Source organism: Aspergillus luchuensis, chromosome 5 (genome assembly GCF_016861625.1).
Source record: "Aspergillus luchuensis IFO 4308 DNA, chromosome 5, nearly complete sequence".
In the NCBI taxonomy this organism is placed as follows: domain Eukaryota; kingdom Fungi; phylum Ascomycota; class Eurotiomycetes; order Eurotiales; family Aspergillaceae; genus Aspergillus; species Aspergillus luchuensis.
In genome coordinates this window covers 988,409-1,010,427 of record NC_054853.1, presented here as the reverse complement: position 1 = coordinate 1,010,427, position 22,019 = coordinate 988,409, and the positions used below count along the sequence as shown (strand labels likewise).

Genomic DNA, 22,019 nt, shown 5'->3' with positions numbered 1-22,019 from the left:
CAGGTGAACTATCTTACTACAGAGTACATCCGACATGTATGTAACGTTTCCGGGTGATCTCCCTCACCAACCGCGTAAACACCCGTCGGTGCCCTGGCGGGCCCACACCGGCAGCGATCCTACCTACCTAGCAGAGGGATAAGGGTGCCCAATAAAATGGAACATGGCCTCTCATTGCTGAACCTCACGGTGGTCAGTGACACGCCATCGGACCGCAGGAGTTCACACGCCAGCTGCGTCGTCAACTTGCCTGAGATTGAGATCTCGGATTCGATCAGCTGCACGTGTGTGGTCGGACAGGGTATCTCATCAAAGCCACTCTTCTTTCCCGCACATAGTCTGATCATAAATGCTACGACTGTGAAAAACCAGCATCGCCTTCAAGCGAAAGTGGTCATTTACCACCGGCTTAGGAACTTACAGGGACAACACATCCCTGTCTGTGGACTCTAAGCCTCGCGTTGCATATTGGTACCACGGAAAATTAATGGCGCAGATGATGATCTTGGGATGGTCCGGGACGCGGTTTTAGCATGTCCTCCATGACGGGGACTCCTGCTTCTTTCATCAGTAGCGCGACAAAGCTCTGACCGTGCTCCAACGGCGCGGACTTATTCGCTGAGACAGTGAACGGTGCAATATGCTACGGGAGGACCTGATTGGCCATCTAGTTGCCAGAGACCTGGAGAATGTGAAATGGTGGAAGCGCCTTTGGGCCCTTGATTGCATTTCGGACAGTAAGCGGCGTACTCACTGCGTCGGAGCGACGAATTATAAGCCCGGCTTCGAAAAGGTGGAAAATAAACAATATGGCAGGATCTCAAACTTGTGACAATTGAATTGCGTTGCAAAGCATGCCGCCACAAGACGTCGTGGTCTTTATCTTAGACCGCTTCCTAAATACGCATTTTGCAACACGAACCGTACATGTTGCAAGAGCCCGTCTGCACGGCAGGCTTGAGCCGCGGAACTGTTACACGACCTCTAGGTAAGATGCTAGAGATACATACATCCCATCAACCAGCCCCCGCCGACCGAAATCCTTCCAATGTTTTTAAGTCGATTTCGCGGCTAGCTCCAAAGTATTTATAGCTCACCTGGTTGGTATCCGCCTCCGCAAGAGCATGTTCAGTCACCCAACAGTGGCTCAGATCATCTTCCCCAACATTAGTGTCCCGATGAGATTATCCAAAACTTTTTTCCCTCCTTGGATGCTAATAGAATCCGATAACTGCTTGTCGCCGAACATAATGATACGATGACTGGCTTCACAGTCCGTGATTTCAAGGCAGTCTAAACAAATTTCATCCCGAATAGTCGTGAGTAATGATTTCCAGGACTCTAGAGTTGGAAGTTCGATTAATTCCAGATACACGTCGCGCAAAGTCATTTTATGGGCAAGAAGTAGCCTAGCTAAATGATCTTCCGTACCACTGACTGTGTCGATCTCCAAGACGCGGAGATTCTTGAGGCAAATGCCTTCGCTTAGCGCCTTAAGATCCCCTTTTTGAATACGAGAATCAAAACCTAGACGTAGCACTTCAAGCCTGGAAAACTGCACGATAAACCGCACTAGATGCCTTGCCCAGGATATCGCACTTTTCCTCTCTGGTGGGCCAACTGTGAAACGTAAGGTTGTGAGTGTCGAAGTAATCATCATCGTTCACATTTGGGGTGGATATAGCCACTCTTTGTGGGCTAATTGAGTCTCATCCCAACATGCTGGAGGTACCTAACTGTCTGACGCGGTATTCAGCAAATGGGTGTGTTCTTGATAGCTCTCGCCTTTTGGACAAATATACCCAAAACCTTCGACATTCTCAAGCGGATTTTGGACTGTGATTCAAGAACTACGTAAAAAAAAGCGGATCTTGTCCAAAAGAGAGAATAGAATCTGATCTTCATACCTATCACTGTGAAATGTTAGCGCCCCTAATGCAAGCCGACACCAATGTTATTAGGCTTGTGCAGGGGTTGGGAGCCAACCACTATGCATCCGTCGTTCCCCGGCACGGGGATAACGACGCTTTTCTGCATCTTCATTGTCTTACAATGTCTCTTTAGCGTACTTTGCCAATTCGCGAGCTTCGGGAAAATTCAGTTGCAAGATCCAACTGTCATCTCCATCAGATGGGTGTCATTTCCGAAAGGGAAGCTTGCGCGCAGTAATGCCAAAGGGATAGTTATGCTCGAACAATAATTTGGACCCTAAAAGCACAAGCTAATTTGGATCAGCGCGCGCTGGAAGGTACTAATACATGTATGTTCACATCGACGTTATACCTCTTCCCATCCCCATTTGTCCTGTTCCACCATTTCTTCAAAGATTTGATTCGTGGCGTACTTGACATTAATACAGCGTTGCTGGGAATATAGAGTGAAACAACCTCTGAGTACGTAGGCTGTGATGATATTATGGAATGCACATTTGCCGGCCTATCGCCGGCGCTAGGCGATACCAATAATATGTGAGGAAGTGGCCCCTCCTCTTTTCCACCAAGAATGGCATCAAGACCTCCTAATGCACAAGATACAACAAGTCACGCATCTTCCTGCCGTATTGGATACCTGAACTAGCAAGATACAGCGATTATCAACGAAGCAAACAGGATCTAAGCTTAGAGAGGAAGGTTTTTGTCATGATGTTGAGGAGGTTGAGGAGAGCCCAAGAAATGCTATTTTGGGAGGTCAAAGCCAGACGGCTCGACCCCTCAATCAAGTGGGGCCCACCAGAACCGCCAAGAGAAATAAATAACAGACATATATACGCATATTATATACAACTTCCTCTTAATGATGTTTCGGGTTCTTGGCGATTTTCCAGGTAACCCATGGGTACCCACAAAATCATATGGCGAGGTCTATTCCAGATGAACGGCATGCGCGGCAAGTCGGCTCTCAGTTATAACACGAGTTAACGTTGGACCCGAGCTCCACGGATGCTCCTGGGAGTTCTGTAAATTGTAGTCAATGTCCGTGGCTAGTTATGTTTCTAATAATTGGAGTGTTTGAAATACATTCAGGTCATTACATGCTGAAATCTTAGTGAATCAACAGATGCAAAAAATTTCTTTTTCGGGAGATCCGAACTTTTCTACCAACGGTCCTAAAGTCTACGGACCGGAAATATTGCTAGTGTCAGCGGCACGATAACGATCTTCCGCCACACAGTCAGAAATACTCTTTATAACCCTTTTGAAAGGACTTTGCAGAGGACGACATGGGGCAGACGAAGGCGTGGTGGTTACGGATTCGTGTGTACTGAATCCCTTGTGCTAAACACAACTCGCTTTGACCCCTGGACATCATGTAGATAAGCAAGGGCCCTTGACATCCCCGGCCCACCGTGACATGGCAGCCAATGGATGCGGAGAAATAGTGACCTGTTGGCAATCTACGACAGCGCAGAGGTCATGTCAAGACTTTGAGATTGGTGGGTGGGAAACCCCTGCTGGTGACGCATTAGTATGGAGCATTTCCTGCTGGGGAAGTAATTTCAGGGAGGGGGAAGCGAGTCGGCCACCTCTGTATCCCATACTGATCCAGCAATTTTCAAGCTGTAGTATTATAGCCAAACTTTATATACTGAGAATTATATTATGAAACTTATATATTAGGACGTATCTGACCTAAGTATAAAATTTTTTTATGGAAGTATATATTCTTACAGTATACATATAGCTTCAACTAAATTTGGATTGTAGTTGAGCCAATGGTTGTTGGGATATTGGGTTCGGATAAACATTAGATTAGTATGGGATACAGAGGTGGCCGACTCTGGCTTACCTGGCCGACTCGCTTCCCGCTTACGTTATAGGTGCTGAATCAAGCTCGTTATCTGTAAGCGCGGACATGTGGGCGCCAAGGTGCTTACACTCTTTTTTCGAACGGGACAAGGGAAGAAAATACAATCAAATCCAAGAGCTTCAGGTACAGGCAGAAGAACACAATATTCTGGAAGCTTCCTAATACAGTCATCATATACTCCAGCGATCGGCGAGAGCCTAAAACAAGATCTGACTACAACTCGTAGGATATGCACAACAGAAGCGATATTAGTGCGACAAGAAAGGCGCCAACAGTCCATGCTGTATCCCAACCGAAAAGGAACCTAGCAGCAACAACCACGCCTAGCAATATTGCGACCAACAAAGGCAAAGTCATATGATGCTTATCTAGCGCCCAACCTTCGCTGACTACTATACCCCTGAATTCGATCTCTCTTAAAGCTGGACAGTGCCAACTGTTTCAAGTCTCATTAGACCTAGGATATCCCTAACATATTTCTTTCTGAGAAGTCATCTAAAGCAGCGAGGTCTGGGTAAGAGAAGGCGTGTTCTATCAGGTGGAGTGTATCCAAGTGTAAAATATTCCGTTCGGCGTACGATATGTTTGTTCTGGGCATGCCCCAGCATCATCGAAGCACGGCAAGCAAGAAAACCAATTGCAACCATAGCTATATTCCGCAGTTCTAGTGCGACGATCGTAGAAGTAGTCCGAAATGGGAACATAGTCGTCTATAGTCTGTTGCAATATTTTCCTCTCTGCTGGAACGTCGCGTTCCGTATACATCCCAATAAATTCACAATTCTTCCGGCCTTTCGAGGCCTTCTTCGATCCCAGAAGTGCGATCTTGGTGTGGTAATCAGTGATTCTTCTCAGAATGACAATATTTGAAAACAAACATTGACAGCGTCCACTCGTGTGACACTATATCCCAGCAGACGTTTCCTCCAATATCCTCTGCGCGCGTACCAAGCCCTGTGTATCTCTCTCCATGTTTCTACCTCGTCTTCCGAGTTTGAAATTGGTATAGGCAATATTGAGCAATGGGAGCTTTCGCCCCGACACAATAGAACCATAGGAGATCCATTTTCTGGGGACATTGCGTCTAATACCTTTTTCAGAGCTTCTACCCGTATATTATGTCTCTTCGCCAGCGCATCATGTTTCTTCCCTCGGTGATCAAGTGGGCAGAGTTGATCCACATGAGCCTGCGTTGTCTTCTTCTCCATGTTCTTCGTGTTCATTACTATAATCATCGAGTCTAGCGGTACCAGGGCGGTCTTAGGCAAAATGGATTCCTGAGTACGGGTGCGACTATCTAGTGGAAAGTTGGACCTGCGTCTGTATAGACTAGTTTCTTTCGGGAGTGTTGGAATTAATCCGGGTAGAGCATTGTTCGTGATAGGCAAGGATGGCTGATCTTGGAGGTAAAAGGAGAAAAATCTAGTAAAGAGTTGTAGTCTAATGTCAAAGTGCTGTCTCTGTATAGGACGGAAATCTGAGGTAATGTCATATGATTGATCTTCGTCATTTGTAGTTTTGCGTGCTAGTCATTTGGCTTTTGGGGTAGCTTCGATATAGTCCATTTTTCTTATTTTGGTGGAGGGGGGGGGGTTTACCTAAGGACTCTAGGACGAATATAAATCCCAAGAATTATCAGCCTCGTCAAGCCTTGAGGCTGTGTAACCAGAGATTTTTCGTTGCAATATTTGATTGGTTTGTTTATTTGCAATAATGCAGCCATGTTATTGTCTGCTTTGGGTTCATTGCATAATTAGGCTGGAAAATTATTGTCGGCAACTCGACAGCCTTGGCACGAACTACTGGCGCAGAAGGGGGTGATGTAATAATTTCCGAGGGGATTCAACAGTTGGGAGGCACCTCGAGAGGAAATGTCAGCTTTGCATGGGTCAAGGATAGATGACCACGTCACAAGGTGCAGGGCCACCAATCACTGGTGTCTCCTTTCCTCTCTGAGATTATGCAATAGATACCAAATAAGGCAGACTTAGGAAATTCAAAGCCACCCACCAGCTTAGCTCGTAATCATAAAGGAGGGGCTGACCTGAAACATTATGCTGTATTTAAGATAGTTAAGTGGGTTCTACTAAACATTTTTTTAAGGCTCAAACTACAAACGGGCGGCCTTCAAAGTCACAACAATGGCCTCAGCCGAGAGACCCCGAATTCTTCTTCTCTCTCTCGCATATCGCGACTTTCTCGATGAAGTCTATTCCACGCTCTTCACCAGGCTCTCAGAAGTGGCCAACATTAAGCGCGCGAAGACCGCAAACACTGCGCTTCAGATAATCGCCGAGGCCACCTTCAAAGCATTTATCATAACAGACGAAGGCCTTACCGAATCCAATCAAGAGAACCGGGGAGGTGCTCGCTAAAATAAGAGCTTACGTCGAAAATGGCGGGATTGCCATAGTCGGCCTGCACTTACCCAACTTCACGCCCATGGATAAGTTCAGGAGGTTCTTCGAGGCCTTTGGCCTTACCTGGAAAAATGGTGACTATCATCGCACGACTTTCCGGCTTAATCCATCGGTCCTCTTGCCCGAAAGCATTGAGAGAGCTTCAATGCCTGGGCCGTATAGCATGAAGGTTCTTCACGTCAAGAACGCTAAGCGTCAGGAAAAATTCTTTGTTCCGATTGAAGGCGCGGTAACTCAGAGTCTTGTTTCCCCCCCCCAATTATGTGAATCAGAATCAAGCTGCTGTTGCAGGGGCAAGGCTCGGGTGGGAGTATCTTATTAAATGTGGAGATGTTAATGGGGAGGATGGATCAAATCAGCTTATTTTGGCGCTTTGCGGGTTTTAGGGAGGGTACGGTTTCATGAATATTATGATAACTAGCAGGAGAAGTTGAACTGCGTATAAAAACGCACCATTTATTTCACTTTTTTTGAAAGCGTCTTGCCGTGCAATTGTAGTGACAGGATTCTTCACATATAAGGGGATACTGAAGTCAGTCTAATGAGCATTTTTCAAAAGGTGTTTCTACGAAGTTGCTGGGAAAAGCGCGCTTGCGTAAGCTACAAGCGCGTAGTGTGTGTATGTGTGTGTGTGTGTGTGTGTGTGTGTGTGTGTGTGTGTGTGTGTTTTCAAAGGGTAAATAAGTGGTTGCGTACCACACCACCTAGAAGCCTTAACGACTGTTGATGTTTTAAGAGTCATAGCGAGGTAAAGTGTAAACCGAAATTCGATTTGAGCTTGATTGGAAGAAAATACAGCCTGCAGTATTGCTCAAGCCATGATGTTAGAATAAATGGATAACCTGGATTCCCGACCTTTATTTCAGAGGTCTAGGAACCATCGGAGTAATATGGCTCCGAGCCATTCTCGTCTGTGGTCCCCTCATCATCTGATCCATGATTGTCCCTTCGACACCACTGATCCAACTGAGCTCTCTGCTTAGATGTGATAAGAAACCGTTCCTTATATGCAGCAAGCACAAGGGCTCTTGTGCGCCATTTGAAAGTACCTGGGTGTGACACGACAAATAGCACAGCATTATAAACTTTAGCGGAGTCTTTGATTCCATCGTGGAACTTGCCATTGGTCATCAAAAACATAAGTCGAAACGCTGCATCTCTTGCTATGGCTTTATTTCCCTTAACAGCTCGGTACCGCTTGTAGTCAAGCTCATAAGTGGTTTTGCAGGCTCTGAGGTCGACAAAAATATCATCGATCGATTGTTGTCCAAGCACATCGACTCCGAGGAAATCATATGTTTCACAAAGAGTGTGATACTGAGAAACATCAGCAGGTAATGAACGAAAACAATGCCTATAGCCCATTTCAAATCCTTTGAGCGCAACATCAAACAAAGGAATAGCACCGTGATCAAATTCTGAGACCTGCGATTGAGCTTTTCGTTGGAAGTCGACGAAGGAACGAAGGTACGGAATCATGGAAAGATTGATATCGTATAAAACATCTCCAATTTTCAATTTCGTCTTTTGGGTCTCTGGCTTCTCTGATCGAATTGCTGAGTTGGTGTTCATTTCCGAGACTGCTGATTTATCATTCTGGTTATTCAACTTGGAATAAATGTCATGTGGTAATAACTGCCTTTCTTCGGCTTTCCAGACCACTAGCTCATCATGCTGGCCATCGTACTTGACAACGGCTTTCCCACCGTTCTTTTTTACCACATCGATGATTCTTTTTATTATAATAGCTAACTTCATGAGGTCTTCTTGGTGTTCGTTTTCCCAATTCTTGATCTCAAGCGTCACGTCTTCAACTTTTGGCAGCTCAAATAAACCGTTTCTGTGATAGGCACGCACGAGATTGGGGGTTTGAGATACCCACAACTGCGGAAGAATTTCTTGAAGGTCGATTTTCTTGTGAAAGACCCGTGTTTTTATTTCGAGGGTTGATTCTATTGGAACGATATGACCTTCTTTCTTGATCCTTAATGCGGTCCCCGTGGAGGCCATATGAGGAAGCCCACTAGTTGGGCCAAGTGATAGTGACTCTATCATACTGGATAGTGGGCCCAGTTCTGCATCCGCATTTGAGGGTACATTAACGTATCCGTCTGTTTCATAGCGCAGCATGAGTCTCAGATCACCAAACCGATATGAGATGATCCTGTGATGTCCAGTACTGCCGTATATTTGGTTTGTAGTGTACGCCTTCTCGAACTCGTGACCGAATCCCATAAACTCATCCGGCCCAATGTATCTTTTGGTCTCTGCCTCTGTGCGACAAAAAATAGCAGTGTTGTTCTCAACTTCAACGTTGATCGTGAAAGGTTCCAGTCCTTTTTTTGCTGGGTCTGAGTTGACAAACGACAAAAGTTTCCGAATATTATTTCGATCAGTCACAAGATCAATAGAATTAATATCGAACGAAGGGTTCGTCATATACAAAGCGCGAAAAAGTGGTTCAAGTGGACATTCTGGAAGGCGAGCTGCATTCTGGGCTATGTATATGAGACCCGAATCTTTTGCTACCCTTTTAGCAATCTTCGGTGATGACCATAGTGGGGGGATGCCCGGGACAGCAATAGTGGGGACGGGTGCTTCAATCCAATTGTAAGATGACAAATGTTCGACCTCGCAGATTGATACTGCGGTGGTTTCAAGCTCGTGGGACTTCGGACAGGTGAGCTCTGCGATCTTTGTGTCACCCATCATAATTGGGACTGCAGCGACAATAATGTATACGACGGTAGTTATCAATCAAATAAGTATGTTCCGCCGAATGTCGCAAGTGTCTTGGATTTACCTAAATAGCCAAACTCCCCTTAACATTTGCCCCTCGACGGGGGTCCTCGTATTGGGACTCTTCAGCCCAATTATAAAGTAGGTGCCCAACGTGTAACATTAAGATTCTGGTTCGTGATTTTAATTCGTTCCTATTATGTCCAGATAAAACGCACAAGCGCTTAGACCCCTTAGAAAGTACGAAAGGGAGCTACTGCATTGTCCATTGGATATCAACCCACATTTATTGCGGTGACAGTGGGGTAGCTTTCCGGCGCTACACGCATGATTATGAATCGCAGAAGCGTTTCGTAATATCTCAGATATGCTAAGAGGAGCAAGTCAAGCTACCCCGCATCTCTAAAGGAGAGCCCAAGGTACAAGAAACACGCCTCTTCCTACCTTTCACTGACAACTGCCTCACAGTAAAAATAACGCTTTTGAAGAAGTCAACGAATCAGAGTGTGAGCCTAATACCTATATTATTATGTCTTTCTCGTTTATGGAGTCAGGTATTAATAGCTAACCCGATATTCGTCTTACCCCAGCCTTCCTGCCAGTACACCATGCCTTCATTGGAAGATGTAGTGAAGACATTCCAACCGCGAGGAAATATGCAGCAGCACAGGCTATCGAAAGCCACGAACTTCTATTGCACTCGATGCAACTGTACGAAGACTGCCAAGCTTGTGACTACCATCGATGGGAAATGGGACAAACTATATTGCAATGCATGTTATGGCAATAATTTAGCAACAACAGAAACCGCAGGCTAAAAAGTGGTTTGTGGTAGACATTCCATTTGGTTGATACCTACGGAATAATACTAATACTACTCTACAAAGGGCTATGCACCCACAATCAAATTAGGATATGGGAATCTTGTTCGATAGTGTTATCCATGCAGGGTTCTGTTTATAGTCATCAATCACGTTGCTATCCCCTACAGAAGGGGTGCAGTCTTATATCATTAGCTTGGTGCTATATAGCACGGCAATATGACTTAACATGAAAAGTCTGTAGAGACAAGGAATGAACACCGCTTGTGGATATTGTTTCTTAATATATTTCGAGCCCTCCCTCTCCAAAGCCGTCAGTAACGAACAAACCCCTAATAGCTGAGGCTGCTTACAAGTTTCAGAGCATGTTTCCGCCCTTCAATTTCTATTTCAAACTCCAAAGGCGCATCAGAACGATCTATTTCTCTAACAATCCGTATGTTGGCAGGGACAACGTCCAACGAGCCGTGATCGCTGGGGCGCATCATCGTTTGAAGAAGAGTTCATTGAGGTGCGGTCGGCTTCAGCGAGCTGCCTGGCTCTCTGATGACGAATAAATTAACGTGAGGGTCCAGAACGAGCGGAATAGCGGAAGAACTATCTGGCCGCTATCTACCCCGCATCTTCTGGCCGGGATCTCAACCACGGAGACTTGAAAACGAAAGCAATAACATTGAAGGCGAGATGAAAGCACACCTTGACATGGTACTCCAAACTCGCTCCATTACCTTTCCTCTAATCCAACCAGAGCTATTCCAGAGCCGAATATCTCCACATCCACTTTTTGGTACTATGATTTATCATCCTTTCAGGGCCTGGCTCCCCCTTTAATCTGTAATCATGCAACCCTTTCATTTATTGGGGCATGACCTTTGACCGGGTATGGTTTACGGCCCCTCACCCGGGCCACTTGGAAGAGGATTCATACATGTCTCGCTTACATTAGACTGAACGTACTCGCGGGTAGGTGTCACGGGTTGTACTCCCGGGCGCACTTGATGATAATTCGGTGCCCTATTGTTCAAGCATATGAGATCATAGTAGACGGGCCGTAAAATTTTCAGTTATGGGGCTATCAGACGGCTCGAGGTATCTTCCCTAGCTACATAAACTAAGTGGTTTCCGCCCGTTTTGCGCAGTATCTTGTGCGAATCCAATCGCCTCTACGGCTTCTACAAGCTCCAACATAAATGGCACTTTTTACAGAGCATGTTGCCTGGACTACCCCCACCCCTATGAAGTACTTTTCATTGAACTGGCGATTGGTAAGACCCCGCTTCTGCGAAGATAGTGGCGTAACATCGTTGCATTTTATCCCCTGGTTGCATAATGCCATTATTGGGCGGAATCCATGGCTTATTGTCGGTTCGAACATTCGAGTTTAACTGCCTGTGCGCCGTGTGGAGGTGTGAATGACAGAATTGATTGGACTCCTCTAGAGACTCAGAAACAACTTTATCAGGCCTTCCGATTGGCCTTCCTCTCTAGCTACGATCCTTGACCATGCGGAATTATTTAAAGATACCCGAACGGATGGTACATATTATGGTGTAGTGAGTGCTCCATTATGGTTTTATTACATTTCTTGTATTCTTACTGTATTATATAAGAATTCAATATATCTCATATAAAAAAATTACAAAAAATCTAAGAAAGATATATAGTATTTTTTCTTCTATACATAATTTGTGTATGAAGTTAGAACTTCTCAAACACTGTATTGGCTCAGATATCCTAGAATGAAAAAGGTATCTTTTATATGGGATAGCAGGGTGGCCCGCTCGACTGTTGGTCACGTTAGCTTAGATCCTGTTTGCTTCGTTGATCATCGCTGTATCTTACTACTCCAGGTATCCAATACGACAGGAAGATGCGTGACTTGTGATATCTTGTGCATTAGTAGGTCTCGATGCCACCCCTGGTGGAGAAGAGGCCCCTCACATATGAGTTTGTATTACCATATTATCGTCACAGCCTACGTACTCCGAGGTCGTTTCACTCCATATTCCCAGCAACGCTGTATTAATGCTAAGTACGCCACGAATCAAACCTTCGATAAAATGATGGAACAGGACGAATGGGGATGGGAAGAGGTACACCGTAGATGTAAGCATACATGTATTATTACCTTCCAGCGCGGAAAACCGACCAAATTTGCATGAACTAGTGTACACTAAATCCATCACATGCGATACCTCCGGATCGGTGTAGTAGGTAACGATATTATACAAAGAGCGCAAAGCATCGTTGGTAATCTTATGCTCTTTCATTCGCGGACAATTAAAAGTTGTCAAAGCTAAGAATTAAACTGTAACAGTACAATAATAGCGCTCACATAAAGCTAGCTACCATTACTGATAGACTGCAAACGTAATCAGAAACCATGCGACTACCTGCTGTTTAGCATAGTATCTGCTACTCTTCCCAATGAAGCTTACACTTTCTGCTCAACTGGCCAATTATTTTGACCGAGAGAAACCTGCTCCACGTCCCGTATTTTCCACCAATTGATCCCGCAAACTCTCCATCTCAGCCCGCATGGATGCATTTGTGTCGTCACATAGTTGGCTTCTTTCGAAATCAATCAAATAAGCCGTATCTGATCGAACAATAAAATTGTATCTGTTGACATCGCCATGAAGGATACCGACATCATGTAGACGTCCCAGTACGGACTGACATAGCGATAGATCCCCAATGTTCGCTTCACGCCCTTCGAGCTTCTCAAGTATAAAACCGATTACGCGACCATGCTCGTGGACATGGCCGAGAAACCGGGGAGCAAGACCAGTATTCTGCAGATTTTGGTATGTAGAAGTTTCCTGGGCTAAACGGGGTATTTCCCACTCGAAACGTGCAACTTTCGCAATGACAGTTTTAGGCGATCCACCGCTCCCGTAAGTTGCTTCGTATGTGGTAGCCGTAAGCTGCCTTAGTCTTCTTAGCTCAAGACAGTCAACACGCAAAGGATGCCAGACGTCTACTATGCCGATAAGAGTTCGTATCTGTCGATCGATGAGGATCTGACCGCTGGAGGGATCCCGACTAATGTACGCAACGTTCCAGGTGTCACCCCCAGGAAGATCAGGCAATGAACTGAGAGGCATAGAAAGTGCTGAACGTTCGAATGTACCGGTGGGAATTATCAAATATTTAACCATGTTTTGCACCAATATGCGGTACTCGCTTTCATCCTTACTTGATACCTCCATTGAAAGTACCATGGGAGAGTGGTGATTCGAACTCATCTGAGTAAGTATTGATAGCTACTTGCGTCCGCGAGGAAGCAAGCGCAAGACAAGGACTGCTTTTCAAATGAAGTACTGTGAAGAACACAAATTATGCGTGCTGGCAAGGATTGGCCAGCACTTCAGGGATACTTATATGTTGTGACGGTAACTACTCCAACAGTGAGAAGACGCGTAATTGTCCGGTGAACACTAGTGGACTGTGACGCATACATGCATATTATACCAAACGAGCAATCTACTCACGGCTGAATGAAGGGTGGCAGGGGCGTCGCTTACTTTGGCGGTGTGCTATACGAACACTGTGCTAAAGCGTATGCATAAATAGATGCCTGGAGACTCATGCCTAAGAGTTACAGGAACATCCACTCTGAGCTTTTTCTATTGTTGCTTCCCAGGTCAACTGGAGCCCATCATATCTCCGTTACTTGCACCTGGAGTCTTGCGATATTTGTTTGTCTCTCGCATAAATTTCGTATCACGGTAAGTCCACATACACGGATAAATTCAACTTGAATGCTGACGTTCTATAGGTCAACGCAATGTGCACTTCCTACTACATACAATATACCCGCGGGTGCAGGAAAGAGATGGAGTTCGTCCAATGCGACGGTCGTCAAGGGTCCAACGTGAAGTGCAAACCCATTAAGAAGGAGCTTGGCAAAAATTCAACAAATTACTGCAAAGGCCACCTCGTCAATCCGGACGCCCCGAAGAAGTATTTTTCAGACGAGGACTTGCAGGAGTGAAGAGCTGTTATGGCACACAACTGTCTACCGAGAAACGATATCTGCAGAACTCGCGCCATCTCCATGGAAGGGCACTACCGAAGGTAGAACGGTTGCTGGAAAATTTGGGTTTGCGAAGGCTTGTCTGACGCTGTAGCTAATTTTATATCCGCGTGAAACGTAGCATTTGCTTGTGTCACAGACTCTTCTTTATCCACGCATCTATTCGGCATAAAACAGCACTATATAGATTTCACCTGACCTGCTGGATCAGAAGGCTAATCAAGACGAATCAATCACCCTGTGTAGGTGCCATATACATTATGCATATTTCTTACTATTGAAAGACATGATCACATCCCTTCTCTTAAAGTAGCCTCCACGTCTAACGAACTCAGAGAAATTGGCGTTATCAGAACCCCTTCTGCGTGACTTCCAGATGTTCTGAGCCTCTTGGCAGGCTTTGAAGTGATCTAAAAACTCGTCATGTGAGTATACTTTGTCCCTCATCGCACAGGCTCCGGATCCGACCCTTGAAGACCTCAGAGCTTTCTCCAAAGCGACCTGGCAGCCACTACAGGAGATACCTCTCTGAACGACGCCACTTTTATAATCGAAATAAGGTAAGGACGTGGTTACCATATAAGGAAGTAGCACTGTTTTCTTTGAGCGTTTAACTCGCGTCTCATCGACCTCGTCGTTCAGGTAGATTGCGCTGATCGATTCGCTTAGTACGATTTCAGTCCTTCTTTTTCGTACCGTCTCATCCATTGAGTATGTCCCAGGTAAAGTCCTCACTGTAGGCATCGGACTGCAAACGCGTCCCAAACGCTGCTTGATGCGGTGCTTAACATCGGAGAGAACCAAGACGCAAGGAAGACCATCTGCTTGAATGCAGGAGAAACAGCACCTTCTAAATGACGGAAGAAAGACAAAACCGCCAAAGGCACCACAGAAGTGACATTTTATGGTACATAGGACATCGAACAAGTCTGAGAGTCGAAACCATGTCGCGATATTGGTCCTTAGAGTGATACACAGCGCCTCAAGAGCATGGTTGACAATCACTTTGTAAGAACGAATGGCACTGACGACCTGTCGGGCACGGCGATTGACTTGGCGAAATCGAAACAAAGACCATATATCAAGAAGGAGGCATATCTGGTGAATAGTCTCAAGCGGCAAGATTTCAAGTTTTCCCAAACAAGAATAAGTAGTATGGATATCTTCAGTCAGCGAAGTGCGTACCAGCCTATGATCCTCAGGATTTGTCGTGATGACCGCTAGGTCAAAGTCACGTCGATGATAAGATGTGGTACGGATTATATTCGATACCAACACATCATCAGCTTCAGATGAACGCGTTGTTGCCTCGCCTAAATCCATTCCAGAACGCTGGTTGGCATGTAGTATATATTCGTAATTGCCCAGTATAGGACGGCGTAGCAAAATAGAGTCTTGAGACTTTCTGTAGGCGAATAAAGTTGATTTGATGAGCAATTGTCGAGTTCAGGCAAGACTATCCAAGGGCTGGCCATGAACAGCAAGTAATCGGGTACTGAAGTAGTGGCTTCAAGGCACGTGACCCAAGGAACAATGATCTTCCAGGTCCGACAAACGAGAATTAACCTCAAATCGATCTCCCTTCGCCAACCAAAAGTTCGCGGATGATCAGCCTCAACTGCCTGGGGCGTCGGAATTTATGGTCCCCTAGACTTTTATTACCATGCCGGACTAGAATTTCATAAGTTACGTCGCGAAGTTCTGTTTTCCACGATTAAGCCGGTCTCATTTGGCCGGGGTTGTTTCCGTACGGTCCAGGAATGTATGTTTTGGCTCCATCAGGTCAATCACGTAGACGGCATCCAACTGATCATCAGTGTCTGTGTTGGTGGCGATGTTGCTGGTGTTCTCAATCCTACCACCTCTTGCCATGGTATATTCTAGATATGTCGTATTCGAGAACGTTAATCTAATCTATATACAGATTTAGGGTTTCCCAAACGTTGTATTGATTGAGATATAATAGATCTGCAAAGGTATCTTCTACATGGGGAGGGCCTGCCGAAACGTTGATTACGTCAATGTGAAAGAAGAGTGACCAATTCTCTGCCAATAAGTGCCAGCATTTACGCTTCCAACTCGTATTTGGACCGCAGCGATGTGATATCGCCAACTCATCTCACTAGATCGGCCTGCGGAGACACTGTGGTGGCTTGAGAGGACGGATGCGCGTGCCGATTGGCCTAGAGAGGGAGAGTATTATGCCTGATTCGTACCCAGGTCCCCGGGAGCTTCCTGGCGCGGCATCGCCCATTATGCTATCGCCCGTGCGGCTGGCTTAAGGTGCAAACTCCAGAAATGTTCACCGCAGCACAACCTTATGGGCTGGGGTTCTGCCGATGGAGACGGCCAAAGTTAACTGTCTGAGCAGAAATGCTAGCTGGAAGATGGTTCTGGAATCAACCCGGTTTGTTAAGGCTTTGCCACAGGTGACCGCGAGCCTCCCTACGCTTGTTGTTTCTGGCGCCCACACCACTAGCGCCCTGACGAGTCCAAACGTTTGCTGAGATCGAGATCGAACCGGACCGGGAACAGGCAAAGAAAAACGCCGCGGCCAGACGGGGCATACTACGGCGGTTAATAGCGGCCATCGGGCAAAAACAATTTTTAGTGTTGAAGTACGCTCACCGCTGGCCTCACCGCTTGATGATGTTTATCATCACTCTACGTACAGTGCTTTATTTGTTCATCATGTTGTTGATCATGGTACGTCCAGCTATTGATCTTGAGCCGTACAAGGCTGACATTATTAGTCTGTTCCATGAGGACCATTCTACAGCTCGTATTGCCTCTATTATTGAGGCACGATATCACGTACGAGTCGGCGAGCGTACAATCAAGACCAGGTTGAGTGGTTGGGGTGTTAGCAAGCGCGATCGTACGGCTACCACTGATTCTTCTCTACACAGCCGGATCAAGGAGTTGTTCTTTGAGAGGTGCCTCTCCGATGCAGAGATTCTACGTACTGTACGGGCTGAAGGATACACTGTCTCTTCACGAACACTTCGACGAATCCGTACGGAGCAAGGCCTCGTCCGACGAACAGATGATTCTACTGAGCGTCAACTCCATGATGATATAGCTACGAAGCACCTGCTTGAAGCATATAATGAAGGGACTATCCAAGGCTACGGACGAGAGCTTTTATTTGCTCATATGCGTGGTGAATATCTTATTATTCCAAGGTCTGTATAGAGGATCATTGTACATTGATTTCTTACTAACTGAGGTCTTGTAGATATCGGCTACATGATATCTACCGTACGATCGCACCTGAGGCTATACAACAACGGAAGAATGACATGCAGCGAAGTCGTGGCTCATATATCGTCCCTGGACCAGATATGATCTGGTCCGTGGACGGTTATATGAAGCTAGATCCGTATGGCATCCAAATCTACGCGGCCATTGACGCGAACTCTCGCTATATCATCTGGATCTATATTGGCATCGATACTCGTACGTCAGTCAGTGTTGTACGGCAATATCTTGACACTATACATGAACGGAAGATTATCTGCAATCAGATCCGTTCGGACCATGGATCGGAGACATCTTTGCTTGCTAAAGCTCACTGCTATCTTCGAAGAGCGTACGAGCCAGAGATTGAGGCAACACAGTGTTATATCTTTGGATCCAGTACTGCAAATCAGAGAATTGAGTCTTGGTGGGCACAGCTAAGTAAATCATTACTTTTTCGATATCGCGTACGTACAAACGGACCAATCCTTGATTACTTCTGTACTAACTAATATAGAACTACTTCAAGGCCTTGATTGAAGTAGGAGACTTCTCTAAAGATGTGATTCCAGATCAGATTGCTTTGTACGCAGTCTACATGCCTATTCTTCGGACACAGGTCTCGTCGTACGTACATACCTGGAACCAACACAGCATCCGGAAGCAACGAGAGAGGCCACATGTTGTCTCTGGTCGGCCGTTCATGAATTATTATCATCCAGAACATACAATCAACCATGGTCTTCTTGTACATGAAGAGTCTCTCTAGCAGCTAAGGGACTCCGTACAAGGCTGGAATATGGCTGAGTATCTACCTGCAGAGACTTTGGAATGGTGTCAGGGGATCCTACTGGGGCTGGGCTTTGACCCTGAAAAGCCACCACCAGTCCGTCCGGATGAAGCGGAAGCCCCTTTTCGTACGATCTACCTTGGCTTACGGGAGCGGGTGATAACACACATGAGATCGGACACTAAGCCTGACCTGACACTATCCGAGGCGCCAACCGGGGCCTTTGATTGGATCGAACAACAGGAATCAGAGTAGCTATCCGTGATGGCTGTATATTCTTTGTTTGCTATTATTTCTACTTCACCGCTTATTCAAAGTCTTAAGATCCTGCTCTTCCCCGTACAGAATGGAAATCAACATCTTTCGTACAAGGCATTGCTCGTACAAGGCATCTCTCATACAAAATGGCTCTTCCCTGGACTGCCTACTGTTCTGCTACTGGCCAACCTCATCCTGCTCATTTTCTACAATGTCCGACCTGCCAGGCAGTCAATCCTGCATCTAGGCGGACTGCTCATATTGATCTTACTGCATCACCTGAGCCACAACCTGTACAATCTGGCTTGTACGTACCGACTACCTCATCTGGTGGTGGTCCTCGTACGACAGTATTCGGAGGAGAGAATGTCCGCCAGAAAGCTCTCTTGCGCAAGAAGTCTTCAAAAGAGCCAGCTGGTATGAAGATTATCATTCATTTCTACCTGTACAACATACAGGAAGGGGAATCTGAAGATGATATTCCAATTACTACATGTACTCTACTAGGTTTGACTTCCTATTCTTAACACTCGTACGATGCTAATCTTGTTATTCTACAGAACAGGTACAGACTTATATCAATAACTACGTACTTCGTGGCCTCGATGACTTCCTCCGAGATGAGCTGCTTTCCTCAATGACCAGCAGTACGTACGTACGCAGTACTAGGGATCGCTTCCGTTTATCAACAGGGATTGTGAAGAAACAACCAGTCTTTCTGTCTCCAACAGCCAGAGGTAATATGAAGGCCTCGGACTTCTTAGAGAAGTGGTTCACGCTTACCGGTGCATCGTACCAGGTCTATGTGATCATTTAGCGTCGTACAGTACCTTCCTCTACTACAGATGAGGCAGAGGAGACCAAGATCAAGAAGGAAATCATTGAAGAGGAGGAGTCAGTCGTACAAGAGGGATCGACCGTACAAGAAGATCAGGATGATCTTGATACTCTGGATGCTGAGATAGAGGCTTTAGATGCTTCATTAAAGCATCAGCTATCCCAGTCTCCCTCTCCACCTCATCGTACGAGGAAGAGATATGTGATCAGGGAGGATGACAAGAATCGGGCGGCTGAATATGGGCCATCAGGTCTTTGATTACACACTACTCTACTAGATAGCAGGATCATGGGTTCGTACGGCAGGCTAGGGCAGGCAGAGTAGGGTCCACGATAATATGGCCTCTGTACGTACAAAATAGGAAACAAACAGTTAAAACAGTGAATACAGTGTTAGTTTGAATCTACTAAGTAATCTCTATCTTCCACCTCTGCCTTCCACTAACACGTCCACTACTACTACCACTACTACTACTACCACTACTACTACTACTATCACTACTACTACTATCACCACCACCACCACAATGTCTTCGTACGTGTTAGATGATCAAAAACAGATTACTGAGCTTGATTTCCTATCTATCTATCCTATCTCTATTGTACAGGACAAAACTGACTCTATAATGTGTCCGTACAGTGACAACAATAACAACAACAACAACAACCGCCGCGTCTCCTCCCTTTCTTCCCAATGTGCCCGCCGGCCGCCGTCCGCCCGTCCCCCCCCGACCTCGAACGATACTGGGCGTCGTTGTACGAGGGGCTCCCGGTCGGTGCCAATCCTACGATACCTGCAAGGGATCTAGGTCGACTGAGACCGTTCGTGCATACCGATGTAGGACTGCAGTTGCTTGCCCGGCCAGGGGCACGGTCTGTTGAGTTCCGACACGGCCGGATCCATGCTCATCAGATTGCAATGCATCGAGCAAGCTACATCAATGCCCTGCTGATACAATCTCAGGGAACTCGTCCGCCAGCCCCGTGTTCCAGATGCCGTGATGGTACGGGGGGCGTTTTCCGAGAATGTCGCCATTTACCAGGCGCGTTCGGCGGTATTTGCGCCAACTGCAAATGGCCTGATGCCGGTGTCAGCTGTACCGTCCGAGATTCAGCATGGGGTGCCTTGCGGGAAGCTCAGCCTCCTATGCCTGTCATCGGCAGGGGATTGCCCGCACCGGGGGCCTCTCGTACGGATCCGATCGTCGTGGGGGAAGAGGGGGAGGAGGAAGAAGTGGTTATCGTACCGGCACCTCCTCGACGTCCGGATCCTCCAATCAAGGAGGAGGATCCGGACGTCGAGGAGGTGCCGGTTATTACTATCGTTGATGATGAGCCCATCATCATCGATGATGATTAGGTACGTACAACTATTTCCTTAATTGTCAACATACACCTGCACCTGCACCTGCACCCCAGTTGTACGGGATACCTGTGTACAACACCCTGGGCAAGACTTGCACCTCTTCGTGGTGCTCAGGACTAGTAGCCATCTGTATGGCGAAGCTAAGCAAGTCATCCAATGGTGTACGTACAGCTTCATATAGATAAGTTTAGATAGGTATGTTAGATAAGCTACATGATCCAATCAGCTACACACTAATTCTGCCGGCAGTAAACACCATGAAAATCGTTTTTGCCCGATGGCCGCTATTAACCGCCGTAGGCATACCCGGAACTACGGTTTCTCCGATGCATCCGGCCAGCAGAACCACCTAGGGGCCGCAGCAGTAGCCCTCAACGAAGACCTGCAAATCTCGGAATCGCGACAAGTCAGCATTGGTTCAATGGAACACTGGTCGGTATACGCAGCCGAGCTCATGGCTTTCTTCTACGCCATCAGCCTGGTTCTTCAGGTAACTTGGAAGAGGCAAAGCCATTTAGACAGAGTGGAACATCCCGCAGCCATTCTAAGCGACAGCATGTCAGCGCTACAAGCAATTCGTAGCCCGTCCAACAGGTCCGGCCGGCGAATCATCCGAGCCATACTGCAGGTAGCCTCCCGAAATGATGCGCGAGGAATTCCAGTTCGCCTCCAATGGGTGCCAAGGCATTGCAACGATCCCGGAAACGACGAGGCTGACCGGCTGGCGAAGGAAGCGGTAGCTCTCGAGATTGGCTTGACCAACAAACACAATCATTATTGTTTCTGTATCTCACTGCCAAGACGCTAACGTCGTTATTTTATTGGGCGAGCCGCATCAAAGTTATGGGTTTGTGTAAGATACTGTTTGTCCAAGACTCTTACCAGCCGCAATACCCGTCTCCCATGTATTACTAGCCCTGAATGGGAAACTACTGAAATCCTAGAAAACCTATACATATACTTAATATGAAAAGGAAGGGGGTTTACTGTAGTTTGCCCTTAGGTCTGGTCCCTATAGAGCCAATCAAAGCCCTGGAAATGATCTACGCCTGGGTACGCAGATAAGAGAGCGAACGGTCTGTGCTCTCCCACCTTGCCATGTGGCCATGCTTACTGTGATGTATGTGCGGCGTGGTACGGTTTTCCGGTGGAAGGAGCGGAGTATGAGTACTCTGTCAGCAGCTGTGCCCTTTGTCAGAAGGCTACAGACATCTTGGTCAGAGTGCTACCACCCACTGCGTCGGTTCAAGCACTATTGACGGAGGCGGCGTTCGGGCTATCATGCCCCTGCGGTTTCTGTGATATATGCAACAACAAATTCTTGGCCCTGGATGTCTCGTTCAAGACACGGTTGATGTAGCATTTGGGACAAGCGGTAATAGGATTCTATGACAACTCATATCCGAGTTCAACTACTAATGGCACACAGGGGGCATTGCCGTACTGAAGGCATTCCGCCAACGCCGACCTATTAGCGAATGCCAGCAAACACTAGCCGATCTTATAGTACGATTCTTTCAACGTCATCCTCCTCCACGAACCACCTGGAATAAATTTATCCAGACCATTTGCTGCTGGTGGAAGGACGGTTGGTATGACGCAGGCCAATGGGTTGAGCTATTGCAAAAGGAATTCGGTGTCGACCAGGGCATGTTTGACGTCCAGCCGGTTTCGGGCACTAAAGTTGCTAAGACGGCTGTGG

General features: G+C 46.6%; 9 protein-coding genes across 9 annotated transcripts; 5 read left to right on the top strand and 4 right to left on the bottom strand.

Annotated features, from left to right (window-relative positions):
* Positions 1 to 1,147: 1,147 nt before the first annotated feature.
* On the bottom strand, positions 1,148 to 1,660 carry AKAW2_50357S (uncharacterized protein; the record flags this gene model as incomplete). The annotated part of the gene is made up of 1 exon (XM_041690166.1): positions 1,148 to 1,660. One exon carries the CDS (start codon positions 1,658 to 1,660, stop codon positions 1,148 to 1,150), a length of 513 nt encoding a protein of 170 aa, XP_041543778.1.
* A 2,998-nt stretch (positions 1,661 to 4,658) lies between these two features.
* AKAW2_50356S (uncharacterized protein) lies at positions 4,659 to 5,042 on the bottom strand (the record flags this gene model as incomplete). The annotated part of the gene is made up of 1 exon (XM_041690165.1): positions 4,659 to 5,042. One exon carries the CDS (start codon positions 5,040 to 5,042, stop codon positions 4,659 to 4,661), a length of 384 nt encoding a protein of 127 aa, XP_041543777.1.
* Positions 5,043 to 5,948: 906 nt separating this feature from the next.
* Positions 5,949 to 6,182, top strand: AKAW2_50355A (uncharacterized protein; the record flags this gene model as incomplete). Its single annotated transcript, XM_041690164.1, has 1 exon — positions 5,949 to 6,182. One exon carries the CDS (start codon positions 5,949 to 5,951, stop codon positions 6,180 to 6,182), a length of 234 nt encoding a protein of 77 aa, XP_041543776.1.
* A 915-nt stretch (positions 6,183 to 7,097) lies between these two features.
* On the bottom strand, positions 7,098 to 8,939 carry AKAW2_50354S (uncharacterized protein; the record flags this gene model as incomplete). The annotated part of the gene is made up of 1 exon (XM_041690163.1): positions 7,098 to 8,939. The coding sequence occupies one exon, from the start codon at positions 8,937 to 8,939 to the stop codon at positions 7,098 to 7,100; it is 1,842 nt and encodes a 613-aa protein (XP_041543775.1).
* Positions 8,940 to 13,377: 4,438 nt separating this feature from the next.
* Positions 13,378 to 13,784, top strand: AKAW2_50353A (uncharacterized protein; the record flags this gene model as incomplete). Its single annotated transcript, XM_041690162.1, has 2 exons — positions 13,378 to 13,518; positions 13,569 to 13,784. 2 exons carry the CDS (start codon positions 13,378 to 13,380, stop codon positions 13,782 to 13,784), a joined length of 357 nt encoding a protein of 118 aa, XP_041543774.1.
* A 249-nt stretch (positions 13,785 to 14,033) lies between these two features.
* Positions 14,034 to 15,149, bottom strand: AKAW2_50352S (F-box protein; the record flags this gene model as incomplete). Its single annotated transcript, XM_041690161.1, has 2 exons — positions 14,034 to 14,041; positions 14,102 to 15,149. 2 exons carry the CDS (start codon positions 15,147 to 15,149, stop codon positions 14,034 to 14,036), a joined length of 1,056 nt encoding a protein of 351 aa, XP_041543773.1.
* A 1,368-nt stretch (positions 15,150 to 16,517) lies between these two features.
* AKAW2_50351A (Clr5 domain-containing protein) lies at positions 16,518 to 17,835 on the top strand (the record flags this gene model as incomplete). Its single annotated transcript, XM_041690160.1, has 3 exons — positions 16,518 to 17,011; positions 17,065 to 17,533; positions 17,584 to 17,835. 3 exons carry the CDS (start codon positions 16,518 to 16,520, stop codon positions 17,833 to 17,835), a joined length of 1,215 nt encoding a protein of 404 aa, XP_041543772.1.
* A 425-nt stretch (positions 17,836 to 18,260) lies between these two features.
* AKAW2_50350A (uncharacterized protein) lies at positions 18,261 to 18,963 on the top strand (the record flags this gene model as incomplete). The annotated part of the gene is made up of 3 exons (XM_041690159.1): positions 18,261 to 18,621; positions 18,675 to 18,851; positions 18,914 to 18,963. 3 exons carry the CDS (start codon positions 18,261 to 18,263, stop codon positions 18,961 to 18,963), a joined length of 588 nt encoding a protein of 195 aa, XP_041543771.1.
* A 682-nt stretch (positions 18,964 to 19,645) lies between these two features.
* Positions 19,646 to 20,311, top strand: AKAW2_50349A (DUF3716 domain-containing protein; the record flags this gene model as incomplete). The annotated part of the gene is made up of 1 exon (XM_041690158.1): positions 19,646 to 20,311. The coding sequence occupies one exon, from the start codon at positions 19,646 to 19,648 to the stop codon at positions 20,309 to 20,311; it is 666 nt and encodes a 221-aa protein (XP_041543770.1).
* Between the last annotated feature and the right edge of the window lie 1,708 nt (positions 20,312 to 22,019).